The sequence below is a fragment of the Salvelinus alpinus genome, chromosome 2 (assembly GCF_045679555.1).
Source record: "Salvelinus alpinus chromosome 2, SLU_Salpinus.1, whole genome shotgun sequence".
Classification (NCBI taxonomy): Eukaryota; Metazoa; Chordata; class Actinopteri; order Salmoniformes; family Salmonidae; genus Salvelinus; species Salvelinus alpinus.
This window is the reverse complement of record NC_092087.1, coordinates 86481243-86497490: the sequence shown is the minus strand read 5'-3', so window position 1 is coordinate 86497490 and position 16248 is coordinate 86481243. Positions and strand designations below refer to the sequence as shown.

General features: G+C 44.8%; 1 protein-coding gene across 2 annotated transcripts in view; it reads left to right on the top strand.

Annotated features, from left to right (window-relative positions):
* The window catches only part of LOC139544764 (slit homolog 1 protein-like), a 122200-nt gene extending 115851 nt beyond the window's left edge, over positions 1-6349 (top strand). For both annotated transcript variants that reach the window (XM_071351985.1, XM_071351984.1), the window contains exons 34-38: positions 2294-2448; positions 2773-2903; positions 3114-3313; positions 3936-4183; positions 4861-6349. In XM_071351985.1, coding sequence (XP_071208086.1) covers positions 2294-2448; positions 2773-2903; positions 3114-3313; positions 3936-4183; positions 4861-5108 — 982 coding nt within the window. In that variant the 3' untranslated portion in view covers positions 5109-6349. The remainder of the gene's footprint in view (positions 1-2293; positions 2449-2772; positions 2904-3113; positions 3314-3935; positions 4184-4860) is intronic.
* The last annotated feature ends 9899 nt before the right edge of the window (positions 6350-16248 follow it).

Genomic DNA, 16248 nt, shown 5'->3' with positions numbered 1-16248 from the left:
AGGTACACACACTATCTACAGGTACACACACTATCTACAGGTACACACACTATCTACAGGTACACACACTATCTACAGGTACACACACTATCTACAGGAACACACACTATCTACAGGTACACACACTATCTACAGGTACACACACTATCTACAGGAACACACACTATCTACAGGTACACACACTATCTACAGGTACACACACTATCTACAGGTACACACACTATCTACAGGTACACACACTATCTACAGGAACACACACTATCTACAGGTACACACACTATCTACAGGTACACCCACTATCTACAGGTACACCCACTATCTACAGGAACACACACGATCTACAGGTACACACACGATCTACAGGTACACACACTATCTACAGGTACACACACTATCTACAGGTACACACACTATCTACAGGTACACACACTATCTACAGGTACACACACTATCTACAGGTACACACACTATCTACAGGTACACACACTATCTACAGGTACACACACTATCTACAGGTACACACACTATCTACAGGTATACACACTATCTACAGGTTATATATATACTACCGTTCAAAAGTTTGGGGTCACTTAGACATTTCCTTGTTTTTGAAAGAAAAGCACATTTTTTGTCTATTAAAATAACATCAAATTGAATAGAAATACAGTGTAGACATTGTTAATGTTGTAAATGACTCTTGTAGCTGGAAACGGCTGAGGCCCATTATCAGCAACCATCACTCCTGTGTTCCAATGACACGTTGTGTTAGCTAATCCAAGTTTATCATTTTTAAAGGCTAATGGATCATTAGAAAACCATTTTGCAATTATGTTAGCACAGCTGAAAACTGTTGTGCTGATTAAAGAAGCAATAAAAATTGCCTTATTTAGACTAGTTTAGTATCTCGGAGCATCAGCATTTGTGGGTTCGATTACAGGCTCAAAATGTCCAGAGACAAAAAACTTTCTTCTGAAACTCATCAGTATATTCTTGTTCTGAGAAATGAAGGCTATTCCATGTGAGAAGTTCCCAAGAAACTGAAGATCTCGTACAACGCTGTGGACCACTCCCTTCACAGAACAGGGCAAAGAATAGAAAGCGGAGTGGGAGGCCCCGGTGCACAACTGAGCAAGATGACAAGTACATTAGTGTCTAATTTGAGAAACAGACGCCTCACAAGTCCTCAACTGGCAGCTTCATTAAATAGTACCCGCAAAACACCAGTCTCAATGTCAACAGTGAAGAGGCGACTCCGAGTTGCAAAGAAAAAGCCATTTCTCAGACTGGCCAATAAAAATTAAAGATTAAGATGGGCAAAAGAACACAGACACTGGACAGAGGAAGACTGGAAAAAAGTGTTATGGACAGATGAATCTAAGTTTGAGGTGTTCGGATCACAAAGAAGAACATTCGTGAGATGCAGAGAAAATGAAAAGATGCTGGAGGAGTGCTTGATGCCATCTGTCAAACATGATGGAGGCAATGTGATGATCTGGGGGTGCTTTGGTGGTGGTAAAGTGGGAGATTTGTACAGGGTAAAAGGGATCTTGAAGAAGGAAGACTATCACTCCATATTGCAACGCCATGCCATACCCTGTGGACTGCGCATAATTGGAGCCAATTTCCAGGACAATGACCCAAAGCACAGCTCCAAACTATGCAAGAACCATTTAGGGAAGAAGCAGTCTGCTGGTATTCTGTCTATAATGGAGTGGCCAGCACAGTCACCAGATCTCAACCCTATTGAGCTGTTGTGGCAGCAGCTTGACCGTACGGTACGTAGAAGTGCCCATCAAGCCAATCCAATTTGTGGGAGGTGCTTCAGGAAGCATGGGGTGAAATCTCTTCAGATTACCTCAACAAACTGACAACTAGAATGCCAAAGGTCTGCAAGGCTGTAATTGCTGCAAATGCAGGATTCTTTGACGAAAGCAAAGTTTGAAGGACACAATTATTATTTCAATTAAAAATCATTATTTATAACCTTGTCAACGTCTTGACTATATTTCCTATTCATTTTGCAACTCATTTCATGTATGTTTTCATGGAAAACAAGGACATTTCTAAGTGACCCCAAACTTTTGAACGGTAGTGTGTGTACACACACACACACAGACACCTTTTACATGTTATATACACACACAAACACACACACACACTACATACAGGTACACACACACACACACCAACGTCATCTACATTCTATTCACAAACACCGACTATCAGAAAATAATAAAATATCACCGGCACCTAACCTCTGACCTCTAACCCCTGACCTCTGGTGTTGCCGTAGCGCTGAGACGGTGAACGACGGGCGTTTCCATACGGTAGAGCTGGTGACCTTTGACAGGATGGTGAACCTGTCTGTGGACGGGGGTGCGCCCACCACTCTGGACAGTCTGGGAGGGGTCCCACCTCTGTCTGGAGAGGCACCGCTATACGTGGGGGGTAAGGCACACACGACCTCAGCTGAGAGCCAGGTTCAGGCCCTAACCCACCCTGTTACATATTAATATCCAGTATAGGATATATATGGGTCTCATCTCCTCTCCCTCACTCTCTTTCTCTTTCTCCACTCTATTCTCTACTCCTAACCTATATATCCTTACTCCCTCTCTCTCTCTCTCCCTCTCTCTCACTCCCTCTCTCTCTCTCACTCCCTCTCTCTCTCTATCTTCCTCTCTCTCTCTCACTCCCTCTCTCTCTCTCCCTCTCTCTCTCTCCCTCTCTTTCTCTCTCACTCCCTCTCTCTCTCCCTCTCTCTCTCTCCAGGTATGCCAGAGAAGATGTCCTACTCCTCTCTGAGTCTCTTCCAGCCCCTCAACTCCTCCAGTTTCCACGGCTGCATCAGGAATCTGTACATCAACCACGAGCTGCAGGACTTCACCCAGACCACTATGAAGGTATGGTGGGAGACGGGGAGGAACATTCTGGTAACTTACCCAAAATTCCCAGGTTTTACAGAAATCCCAGTTGGAATATTCCCAGAAACCTAGATCTGAGAAGTTAGAGACATATTTATTTTAGTTTTTTTTTCTGAAGCTAAAGACACATTTTCACACTGCGTCGATAATAAAGTTTTTTTCAAATTCAAATTGTTTGATGTGCTGAAGCCGGGGGTGGTGCCAGGATGCCAGCCCTGCAGGAAACTGTTCTGTCTCCATGGAGTGTGCCAACCGGATGGTGCCCAGGGACCCCTCTGCCACTGCCAGCCTGACTGGGGTGGGCTACACTGCGATCAGCCAATCGGAGGAGGCCTTGTTGGGGGAGATGTTGCCCCGGCAACCACGGCTAACCCATGCCAGGGGAATAAGTAAGTGTGACTGGGGATGGGAGACTGGAGAGTGAGTGGTAAAGGGATGTAGTCTGTTGTGGTTTATAGTGGGTCTATGTGGCTTGTTGTTATCTTGTGTTTTATCATGTTGATTTATTTTGGGGGTAACTCATTAAGTGTATGGTTTAATTGATTGTGTTGTCCGAGTCCCAGCTTTTTTATTTTCCCCACTGTATTTTTCTTATAGCATCTTTCTCTTCCTCTCCCTCCCTTTCTCCCTCTCCCTCCCTTTCTCCCTCTCCCTCCCTTTCTCCCTCTCCCTCCACTTCTCCCTCTCCCTCCACTTCTCCCTCTCCCTCCACTTCTCCCTCTCCCTCCCTTTCTCCCTCTCCCTCCACTTCTCCCTCTCCCTCCACTTCTCCCTCTCCCTCCATTTCTCCTTCCCCCTCTCCCTCCATTTCTCCCTCTCCCTCCATTTCTCCCTCTCCCTCCATTTCTCCCTCCCTCTCCCTCCATTTCTCCCTCCCCCTCTCCCTCCATTTCTCCCTCCCCCTCCATTTCTCCCTCTCCCTCTCCCTCCATCTCGCCCTCATCTCTCCGTCCATCTCTCCCTCCATCTCGCCCTCATCTCTCCGTCCATCTCTCCCTCCATCTCTCCCAGGTGTGTGAGGGGTGTGTGTGTGGTTCAGGATGTTCAGTCGTACAGGTGTGAGTGTGAGGAGGGCTGGCGCGCCACCCTGTGCAATCAACAGGGGGAGCTAACAGCACCAGCAGTACCAGCAGTGCCAGAAGGACCAGCCAAGCCGTGTTCAGTGCTGCTCTGCCAACATGGCCACTGTCAGCTGACTGAGGGAGGAGCGACCTACTGTCTCTGTGACACGGGATACACCGGGGACACATGTGACACAGGTAAGGATGGAGGGAGAGGATAGGAGGAGGGGGGACAGGTACGAGAGAGAGAACACCTGTGATACAGGTAAGGATGGATGGAGAGGATAGGAGGAGGGGGGACATGTAAGAGAGAGAGAATCTGTGATACAGGTTATGACAGAGGGGGAGAGGTGTGGGGGGAGGATGGAGTGTGTGTTTGACAGGGAGAGACATTGGAATACTCGGTCGCGTCACGCCATTGTTGAGTGTTCTCAAGACGTTTAGTGGTGCCTTGTTTCGTCTTGGAAATACGATGCCATTGCTACATTAGGCAAACAATTAGTAGGAATCAACTTTGCCATCATTATTATGCCGTAAAATGTACTTTAGACAAATGTCATTAGCTAGCAAAGTTTATAAAAAAGGTATAGCAATGCTAACTTTAGCTAGCAAAAATGTCCTTCACTCTTAGCTAGCTAGCATTAGACTACATTTAACGTCGATCGGACGACATCACAATGATGACAAACAAATTAACTTTAGACATGTTGATAAGCTCCAACTGAGAATGTATTGAGAAGAAAGTTGTCGGACACCAGTCCTCAAGAGAACATTCAGAACAATATTGTGACGATACATGAATAACCCCTACTGTGTTTGATGATGTCACACTACTCAGCCTCTTTAACCTCTGCCCTCTCACCTCTAACCTCTAGTTGAGTCAGCGTGCCGCGGCGAGGCAGTGCGTGACTTCCACCGGGTGCCGCGCGGCCACGCCGACTGCCAGACGACGCGGCCCTTCTCCTGGGTGGAGTGTCGGGGGGGCTGCCAGGGGGGCGGGGCGGCGTGCTGCGCCCCACTGAGGGTACGACGCCGGCGCTACACCTTCGAGTGCAACGACGGAAGTTCCTTCACACAGGACGTAGAGAAAGCAGTGGAGTGCGGCTGCAAGGAGTGTGTGTAGTCGTTGTTGTACTACACACGTACTACACACGTGGGCAGTGCAGTCAGCTGAAGAGGAGTTACTGAACACACTGTAGGAAAGTATATATATATAAAACATGGACATTGTCTGTGTGTTGCGGACAACAGTGTTTGTAATATAGGACAGGACGGCCAACCAACACCAAACCAACCAACCTCATCTTCGTCATCTTCATCTACATCAGCAACTACCTAAAGAAAGTCAACTGTGGTCTCACATTAGTCATGTTATATTGAAAGGTCATTCTTTGGATTTATACTGTATTGTACACCCCTTCATCCATGTGCTCAAATCATTGTAAATGGAGGAACCTGTAGGGTGCATGGCAGCCATGTTGAAACCGTTGAGACACTTCTCTAGTTTCTTCCTGTTAAATGAGAAACTGCTGCTCTTTTTTTGCTAGTTTACCATTTAATCTGTGTATCTTTTCACTGGGCTGCAATGCCAGTTCGCCCTCTAGTGGCCGGTCTTATAACGAGGGTGTTTGAAGGTTCAGATGGGGGAAGGGGGTGCGTTTTAGAGAGCAGCTGAGGCCCTGTGGCCTACTTTAAAGAGGTGGGGGCCTTTTGGAGGATATGTGCCAGTTTGATTTTAGCCAGAAACTTCCTTAATATTGGTCATGGTAATTGGTTATAATTGTATCATTGAGTAAAACCCGCCTCCCATCTCTCTGGTCCAATCAGTCTCCTTCTACCACGTCTGCAGTATTATGAAACTCAACACAAATGTAGCTTTGATAATATTTTAGTTATATCGTTGTAAAACTAAAACAGAAACGTGCATAACATTTGTTTAACATTTAGATTGTTTTTATAACTTAGTGTTATGTAGCCTAATGTAGCTCTTTGATTGTGATACAAAATGGTAAATACTTAACAGATTGTAATATATATCATTGCATTTCATTTGGAGATAGTATTTTTCTATGTTTGAATCCTGGCAGGGGAGAGACAGACGTTGTATTGGGTCTGTAGACGAAGCAACATCTTGCTGTTCTTCTATACTGCCTGATCTAAAGCTGCCAAAACCAGCCAACCTATTGTCAGTCTAATACACAGTGTCGTCACGGAGACGTTAAATGACTATGATGTTATTGTTCTTATTACATGTTGTCTACCTACTTGGTGAATATAATATCATCAATGATTTGCTTCAGATTATGTGTAGTGATGTTTTATTTATTTCAATAAAAGACATGATTTTCTCTCTTCCACCTTGAACGTGTTGTCAGTTCTCTCTGTGGCCTTTGACCTGGATGTGTGTGACCTTTAACCTGAACGTGTCAGTACAGTGTTTGGTCCAGGGGAGAGAAGAGGTCACGGACTCTATGAGCTATGACAGATCTTAGTTAATCACCCCTGAAGAGAGAGAGAGTGATGGGGAACGAGGGAGAATGGCTGAGTGGAGGACAACAGAAGCAAAGAGGAGAGAGAGAGCAGCCTTGTTCCCTGGCAGTGTCTCGGAGAGAGAGAGCAGCCTTGTTCCCTGGCAGCGTCTCGTGGAGAGGAGAGAGAGAGCAGCCTTGTTCCCTGGCAGCGTCTCGTGGAGAGGAGAGAGAGAGCAGCCCTGTTCCCTGGCAGTGTCTCATGGAGAGGAGAGAGAGAGCAGCCTTGTTCCCTGGCAGCGTCTCGTGGAGAGGAGAGAGAGAGCAGCCTTGTTCCCTGGCAGCGTCTCGTGGAGAGGAGAGAGAGAGCAGCCTTGTTTCCTGGCAGCGTCTCGTGGAGAGGAGAGAGAGAGCAGCCTTGTTCCCTGGCAGTGTCTCGGGGAGAGAGAGCAGCCTTGTTCCCTGGCTGTGTCTCGTGGGGCCGTAGGGTAAAACCATCCCAAACCCCAGAGTTCAGGCTGTTTAATGAAACTGTGATTTATATGGAACCTGAACCATAAACCATAATATATCCCCCTCTGTGTGATTGGTTCAGCCAGGCCCCTACCACCCCCTGTGAAAGCTCGGAGACACACACGCAAAGCACGCACACACACGCACGCACGCACACGCACGCACGCACGCACGCACGCACACACACACACACACACAAAAAAAGCATATGAACACAGGCACACACACGAACGCGTACACACACACACCTCCCCCTCGCCCCTTCACCAGCATCTGTACCCCCTTCCCCCTCTCTTTAAAGAGAGATCAAACCATACTACCACCACCCCCAATACCAATAAAGCCCACTGACTACCATATTCAGAGAGGAAAGATCCACACACAAAACAGAAAATAGTCTCTCTCTGAAAACAGGTTTTAATATCCAGTCCGCTGTATAGTCTTATTTGCTGCTTCCAGCCTGTTGTGGTGTGGTGGGCCTGGCTACTGTCACAGCAAAAACACACATTTCCCAGCGTCCAGTGTACAGTGGACCAGTAGAGACTGTGTGTGTGTTAACTATACAGAATAGAGAAGTTGTTACCCTCTTAGACAAAAGGGTTCCAAAAGGGTTCTTCAGCTGTCCCCTTTGAAGAATCCTTTTGGGTTTCTGTGGAAAGGGTTCCACACAGAACCCAAAAGGGTTCTCCTATTTGGGGAGAGCCAAAGAACCCGTATAGGTTCTAGATACAGCCTTTTGTTTCTGAGTGTTGATACCGTGGCACTGGATGGCAGTATATCACCACACACCTCCCTGATGAACTACCAGAGTGTAGTGAACTAGAGAACACAATGACAAATACCGAACTCATATTGTTTTAACTAAGCATAGTCTATCTTGATCTAGGAGCTCTGTAGCATATAGACATATATTGTATTACTTATGTAGTCATACAGCCACGGGTATCTTAAATATGGGCCCAAAGGGCTCTGGTCAACAGTAGTGCCCTATATAGGGAATAGGGTGCCTTGTGTCCAAAGGGCTCTGGTAAACATTAGTGCCCTATATAGGGAATAGGGTGCCATTTGGGATTCAGCCTTAATCTTTATTTTCATCTAAGAGCTTTGTAGATATTTGAATTTATAATGTATTACTAACATATTAACACAGACGACAGTATATTTCGTGTGGTTATTCGAAAAAGGGGAAAATGGTGATTGGAGATTTTGTCTTAGCGTTGGATTTTAATCATGAAATATGTACTTATGCTACTTTCCTAATGTATCCATTATAAATGCACACAGACATGATTCTATCATATATAATTAACAATAATTATACAAATACGTATTACAATTATAACAATAAATAGAACAAATCCTGTACTACGATCCAGAGATATTTTCATGACAACAGAAGACTCATTTAACATACTATACCTGATAATCCTCTGGTATCCATAGTTACCAGCACAGGGCAGCTGGAAATGTCTGGGAGAAAACGTTGCAAAAGCTCCAATAAAACACACACACATTTTGATGATCAAATATCAAACTGTCAGCATATTGAACAATGTTAATGACGTGTGAGTCTGAAATAACTCCTCTCTTTCCTTGTCTATCTCTGTCCCTCGCTCTCTTCATTCCTTCATCTAGTCTGACTCTGGTCCTCTCTTTCCTTGTCTATCTCAGTCCATCACTCTCTTCATTCCTTCATCTAGTCTGACTCTGGTCCTCTCGTCCTTCATCTAGTCTGACTCTGGTCCTCTCTTTCCTTGTCTATCTCAGTCCATCGCTCTCTTCATTCCTTCATCTAGTCTGACTCTGGTCCTCTCGTCCTTCATCTAGTCTGACTCTGGTCCTCTCTTTCCTTGTCTATCTCTGTCCATCGCTCTCTTCATTCCTTCATCTAGGTTGACTCTGGTCCTCTCGTCCTTCATCTAGTCTGACTCTGGTCCTCTCTTTCCTTGTCTATCTCTGTCCATCACTCTCTTCATTCCTTCATCTAGTCTGACTCTGGTCCTCTCTTCCTTGTCTGTCTCTATCCATCGCTCTCTTCATTCCTTCATCTAGTCTGACTCTGGTCCTCTCTTCCCTTGTCTATCTCTGTCCATCGCTCTCTTCATTCCTTCATCTAGTCTGACTCTGGTCCTCTCGTCCTTCATCTAGTCTGACTCTGGTCCTCTCTTTCCTTGTCTATCTCTGTCCATCACTCTCTTCATTCCTTCATCTAGTCTGACTCTGGTCCTCTCTTTCCTTGTCTATCTCTATACCTCGCTCTCTTCATTCCTTCATCTAGTCTGACTCTGGTCCTCTCTTTCCTTGTCTATCTCTATCCCTCACTCTCTTCATTCCTTCATCTAGTCTGACTCTGGTCCTCTCTTTCCTTGTCTATCTCTATCCCTCGCTCTCTTCATTCCTTCATCTAGTCTGACTCTGGTCGTCTCTTTCCTTGTCTATCTCTATCCATCGCTCTCTTCATTCCTTCATCTAGTCTGACTCTGGTCCTCTCTTTCCTTGTCTATCTCTATCCCTCGCTCTCTTCATTCCTTCATCTAGTCTGACTCTGGTCCTCTCTTTCCTTGTCTATCTCTATCCCTCACTCTCTTCATTCCTTCATCTAGTCTGACTCTGGTCCTCTCTTTCCTTGTCTATCTCTGTCCCTCGCTCTCTTCATTCCTTCATCTAGTCTGACTCTGATCCTCTCGTCCTTCATCTAGTCTGACTCTCGTCCTTCATCTAGTCCGACTCTCGTCCTTCATCTAGTCCGACTCTCGTCCTTCATCTAGTCCGACTCTCGTCCTTCATCTAGTCCGACTCTCGTCCTTCATCTAGTCCGACTCTCGTCCTTCATCTAGTCCGACTCTCGTCCTTCATCTAGTCCGACTCTCGTCCTTCATCTAGTCCGACTCTCGTCCTTCATCTAGTCCGACTCTCGTCCTCTCGTCCTTCATCTAGTCTGACTCTCATCCTTCATCTAGTCTGACTCTCATCCTTCATCTAGTCTGACTCTCATCCTTCATCTAGTCTGACTCTGGTCCTCTCATCTAGTCTGACCCTGGTCCTCTCATCTAGTCTGACTCTGGTCCTCTCATCTAGTCTGACTCTGGTCCTCTCATCTAGTCTGACTCTGGTCCTCATCTAGTCTGACTCTGGTCCTCTCATCTAGTCTGACTCTGGTCCTCTCATCCTTCATCTAGTCTGACTCTGGTTCTCTCATCCATGGGCTGACTGCAGTAGGCCTCTCCCCTTTCCTTCTCTCTCTTCTTCCCCTCTTATCTTTCTCTACTCCTCTCCTATTCTCCACTCTGCAGCTCTACACAGAGCAGATGTCCTTTTATTGATATGATCATGGTTAGTGCTCTCCTGGTAGCCATCATCAGCCTGCCTGCCCTGCCCTTCCACATATACACACACACAGCTGCCCGCTGCCTGCATTGCTCTGCCACACACAGGCCCCAAAGGCTATTTACAGTAGGTGATTTGAGAGAGCGGGAAGGAGAGAACGGTGAAAGGAGACAACAGGAGGGATAAATTGGGATGTAGGACAAAGGTGTAGAGAGAGATGGAGAGAGAGGGAGATAGAGAGGGAGATTGAGAGAGAGAGTGAGAGAGAGAGAGAGAGAGAGAGAGAGGGGGAGGGGAAGGAGAGAGGGAGATGAAGAGAGAAAAAGTGCCAGAGGCAATCTGAATATTTCAGTCATGTGCCAAGGGTTAAAGTTATGCTCCAGAACTTTGTTAGAATTTCAGCCAGTCATTTTGAAACGGGTCCCTGGTTTTAGTGTACTACATCATCCATTTCATATGTCTGACTTTATAGGCTTTAGTTAACAGACTGAGCTTCTGCATCTGTGATCAATTGGTGTTATTGTAATATATTTTTGAGGTTTTTAAAGTATGGCTGGAATTCTCCTTGTCGGAGTCTTAGGTTTTCATTCTAGTAACACAACCAGATGATGGACAATACTGAGAGGGTTTAGGGTCATAGTTCAGGGGTCAAACAGACTAATATCTCCATGTTATCTTTTCTGATGTAGAAGATTATTTCCCAGAGACGGTTGATTCCTGGGTGTTGTGTACCGCGCTGAAAGGGAGTCTGTGTTGCGGGTGGTGGTGAGATCTAGCCGGTGTGTGTGTGTGTGTGTGTGTGTGTGTGTGTGTGTGTGTGTGTGTGTGTGTGTGTGTGTGTGTGTGTGCTAATTGAAAACGCTATCGTCGGTCATTAATCTGTAATGCGGTGCCACCGCTGGGTGCGACGCTCAGAGATCGCCGCGGGGAGGGACACTGATTATGGTATTGACATTTCAGACGCCACCAAGCAAACTGTAATGGTGAAGGAGTGGAGAGATAGAGATAGAGGTGGAGAAAGTGTGTATGAGAGAAGAGAGATAGAGGTGGAGAAAGTGTGTATGAGAGAAGAGAGAGATAGAGGTGGAGAAAGTGTGTATGAGAGGAGAGAGAGATAGATGTGGAGAAAGTATGTATGAGAGAAGAGAGAGATAGAGGTGGAGAAAGTGTGTATGAGAGAAAGAGAGAGATAGAGGTGGAGAAAGTGTGTATGAGAGGAGAGAGAGATAGAGGTGGAGAAAGTGTGTATGAGAGAAGAGAGAGATAGAGGTGGAGAAAGTGTGTATGAGAGAAGAGAGAGATAGAGGTGGAGAAAGTGTGTATGAGAGGAGAGAGAGATAGAGGTGGAGAAAGTGTGTATGAGAGGAGAGAGAGATAGAGGTGGAGAAAGTGTGTATGAGAGAAGAGAGAGATAGAGGTGGAGAAAGTGTGTATGAGAGGAGAGAGAGATAGAGGTGGAGAAAGTGTGTATGAGAGGAGAGAGAGATAGAGGTGGAGAAAGTGTGTATGAGAGGAGAGAGAGATAGAGGTGGAGAAAGTGTGTATGAGATAAGAGAGAGATAGAGGTGGAGAAAGTGTGTATGAGAGGAGAGAGAGATAGAGGTGGAGAAAGTGTGTATGAGAGGAGAGAGAGATAGAGGTGGAGAAAGTGTGTATGAGAGGAGAGAGAGATAGAGGTGGAGAAAGTGTGTATGAGAGGAGAGAGAGATAGAGATAGAGGTGGAGAAAGTGTGTATGAGAGGAGAGAGAGATAGAGGTGGAGAAAGTGTGTATGAGATAAGAGAGAGATAGAGGTGGAGAAAGTGTGTATGAGAGGAGAGAGAGATAGAGGTGGAGAAAGTGTGTATGAGAGGAGAGAGAGATAGAGGTGGAGAAAGTGTGTATGAGAGGAGAGAGAGATAGAGGTGGAGAAAGTGTGTATGAGAGAAGAGAGAGATAGAGGTGGAGAAAGTGTGTATGAGAGGAGAGAGAGATAGAGGTGGAGAAAGTGTGTATGAGAGAAGAGAGAGATAGAGGTGGAGAAAGTGTGTATGAGAGGAGAGAGAGATAGAGATGGAGAAAGTGTGTATGAGAGAAGAGAGAGATAGAGGTGGAGAAAGTGTGTATGAGAGGAGAGAGAGATAGAGGTGGAGAAAGTGTGTATGAGAGGAGAGAGAGATAGAGGTGGAGAAAGTGTGTATGAGAGGAGAGAGAGATAGAGGTGGAGAAAGTGTGTATGAGAGGAGAGAGAGATAGAGGTGGAGAAAGTGTGTATGAGATAAGAGAGAGATAGAGGTGGAGAAAGTGTGTATGAGAGGAGAGAGAGATAGAGGTGGAGAAAGTGTGTATGAGAGGAGAGAGAGATAGAGGTGGAGAAAGTGTGTATGAGAGGAGAGAGAGATAGAGGTGGAGAAAGTGTGTATGAGAGAAGAGAGAGATAGAGGTGGAGAAAGTGTGTATGAGAGGAGAGAGAGATAGAGGTGGAGAAAGTGTGTATGAGAGAAGAGAGAGATAGAGGTGGAGAAAGTGTGTATGAGAGGAGAGAGAGATAGAGGTGGAGAAAGTGTGTATGAGAGGAGAGAGAGATAGAGATGGAGAAAGTGTGTATGAGAGAAGAGAGAGATAGAGATGGAGAAAGTGTGTATGAGAGAAGAGAGAGATAGAGGTGGAGAAAGTGTGTATGAGAGGAGAGAGAGATAGAGGTGGAGAAAGTGTGTATGAGAGGAGAGAGAGATAGAGGTGGAGAAAGTGTGTTTGAGAGAAGAGAGAGATAGAGGTGGAGAAAGTGTGTTTGAGAGAAGAGAGAGATAGAGGTGGAGAAAGTGTGTATGAGAGGAGAGAGAGATAGAGGTGGAGAAAGTGTGTATGAGAGGAGAGAGATAGAGGTGGAGAAAGTGTGTATGAGAGGAGAGAGAGATAGAGGTGTAGAAAGTGTGTATGAGAGAAGAGAGAGAGAGGTGGAGAAAGTGTGTATGAGAGAAGAGAGATAGAGGTGGAGAAAGTGTGTATGAGAGAAGAGAGAGATAGAGGTGGAGAAAGTGTGTATGAGAGAAGAGAGAGATAGAGGTGGAGAAAGTGTGTATGAGAGAAGAGAGAGATAGAGGTGGAGAAAGTGTGTATGAGAGGAGAGAGAGAGATAGAGGTGGAGAAAGTGTGTATGAGAGAAGAGAGAGATAGAGGTGGAGAAAGTGTGTATGAGAGGAGAGAGAGATAGAGGTGTAGAAAGTGTGTATGAGAGAAGAGAGAGATAGAGGTGGAGAAAGTGTGTATGAGAGAAGAGAGAGATAGAGGTGGAGAAGGTGTGTATGAGAGAAGAGAGAGATAGAGGTGGAGAAAGTGTGTATGAGAGAAGAGAGAGATAGAGGTGGAGAAAGTGTGTATGAGAGGAGAGAGATATAGAGGTGGAGAAAGTGTGTATGAGAGAAGAGAGAGATAGAGGTGGAGAAAGTGTGTATGAGAGGAGAGAGATAGAGGTGGAGAAAGTGTGTATGAGAGTGTGTAAGAGAGAGCGAAAAGAAAGAGACAATGAGAGATGGTGAGATGGAGTACGAGAGGGAACGAGAGAAAGAAATGGAGAGCAAAAGAAACTGCAAGACAGAGAAAATAGAGACTGACCGTTGCCAAGTGAAAGCTTTGTGACGCTTTGTGGTGTTTAACCCTGTGTGTGTACGTGTTAATATTCTCCCCATTCTGCCACTCAGACAAGTGCATAGATCACATCACATTTTGTCACATGCGCTGATTACAACAGGTGTTGACCTTACCGTGAAATGCTTACTTACAAGCCCTTAAATAACAATGCAGTTTTAAGAAAATAAGTAACACAATAAAATAACAGTAGCAAGGCTATGTACTTGTACAGGGGGTACTGGTAACGAGTCAATGTACAGGTTAGTCGAGGTAATATCCTAATTTTTTGGGTTGGGGTAAAGTGACTATGCATAGATAAAAAACAGTGAGTAGCAGCTGTGTAAAAACAATGTGGGGGAGGGGGGGGGGGGCACACAATGCAAATAGTCCAGGTGGCCATTTGATTAATTTTACAGCAGTCTTATGGCTTGGGGGTAGAAGCTGTTAAGGAGCCTTTTGGTCCTAGACTTGGTGCTCCGGTACCGCTTTCCGTGCGATAGCAGAGAGAACAGTCTATGGTGACTGGAGTCGTTGACAGTTCTTTGGGCCTTCGGTGAGTGCTATTACCATCAAGTAGGTGGACGGATGTACAGACAGACGTGGACACGGATGTAATCCCAGGACACTGAATTAGAAGGTTGAGTGATGAATCCCAGTCATATACACTGTTTTATTTTTTTACCCCTATCCCAAACCTTAACCCTTACCTTAACCAGTAGAATGAGGTCCTGAAATTAATGTTTTAACTCTATCCCAAACCTTAACCCTTACCTTAACCAGTAGAATGAGGTCCTGAAATTAATGTTTTAACTCTATCCCAAACCTTAACCCTTACCTTAACCAGTAGAATGAGGTCCTGAAATTAATGTTTTAACTCTATCCCAAACCTTAACCCTTACCTTAACCAGTAGAATGAGGTCCTGAAATTAATGTTTTAACTCTATCCCAAACCTTAACCCTTACCTTAACCAGTAGAATGAGGTCCTGAAATTAATGTTTTAACTCTATCCCAAACCTTAACCCTTACCTTAACCAGTAGAATGAGGTCCTGAAATGAATGTTTTAACTCTATCCCAAACCTTAACCCTTACCTTAACCAGTAGAATGAGGTCCTGAAATGAATGTTTTAACTCTATCCCAAACCTTAACCCTTACCTTAACCAGTAGAATGAGGTCCTGAAATTAATGTTTTAACTCTATCCCAAACCTTAACCCTTACCTTAACCAGTAGAATGAGGTCCTGAAATTAATGTTTTAACTCTATCCCAAACCTTAACCCTTACCTTAACCAGTAGAATGAGGTCCTGAAATAATGTTTTAACTCTATCCCAAACCTTAACCCTTACCTTAACCAGTAGAATGAGGTCCTGAAATGAATGTTTTAACTCTATCCCAAACCTTAACCCTTACCGTAACCAGTAGAATGAGGTCCTGAAATGAATGTTTTAACTCTATCCCAAACCTTAACCCTTACCGTAACCAGTAGAATGAGGTCCTGAAATTAATGTTTTAACTCTATCCCAAACCTTAACCCTTACCGTAACCAGTAGAATGAGGTCCTGAAATTAATGTTTTAACCCCATCCCAAACCTTAACCCTTACCGTAACCAGTAGAATGAGGTCCTGAAATAATGTTTTAACTCTATCCCAAACCTTAACCCTTACCTTAACCATTAGAATGAGGTCCTGAAATTAATGTTTTAACTCTATCCCAAACCTTAACCCTTACCTTAACCAGTAGAATGAGGTCCTGAAATTAATGTTTTAACCCCATCCCAAACCTTAACCCTTACCGTAACCAGTAGAATGAGGTCCTGAAATTAATGTTTTAACTCTATCCCAAACCTTAACCCTTACCGTAACCAGTAGAATGAGGTCCTGAAATTAATGTTTTAACTCTATCCCAAACCTTAACCCTTACCTTAACCAGTAGAATGAGGTCCTGAAATTAATGTTTTAACCCCATCCCAAACCTTAACCCTTACCGTAACCAGTAGAATGAGGTCCTGAAATTAATGTTTTAACTCTATCCCAAACCTTAACCCTTACCGTAACCAGTAGAATGAGGTCCTGAAATGAATGTTTTAACTCTATCCCAAACCTTAACCCTTACCGTAACCAGTAGAATGAGGTCCTGAAATGAATGTTTTAACTCTATCCCAAACCTTAACCCTTACCGTAACCAGTAGAATGAGGTCCTGAAATTAATGTTTTAACTCTATCCCAAACCTTAACCCTTACCGTAACCAGTAGAATGAGGTCCTGAAATTAATGTTTTAACCCCATCCCAAACCTTAACCCTTACCGTAACCAGTAGAATGAGGTCCTGAAATAATGTTTTAACTC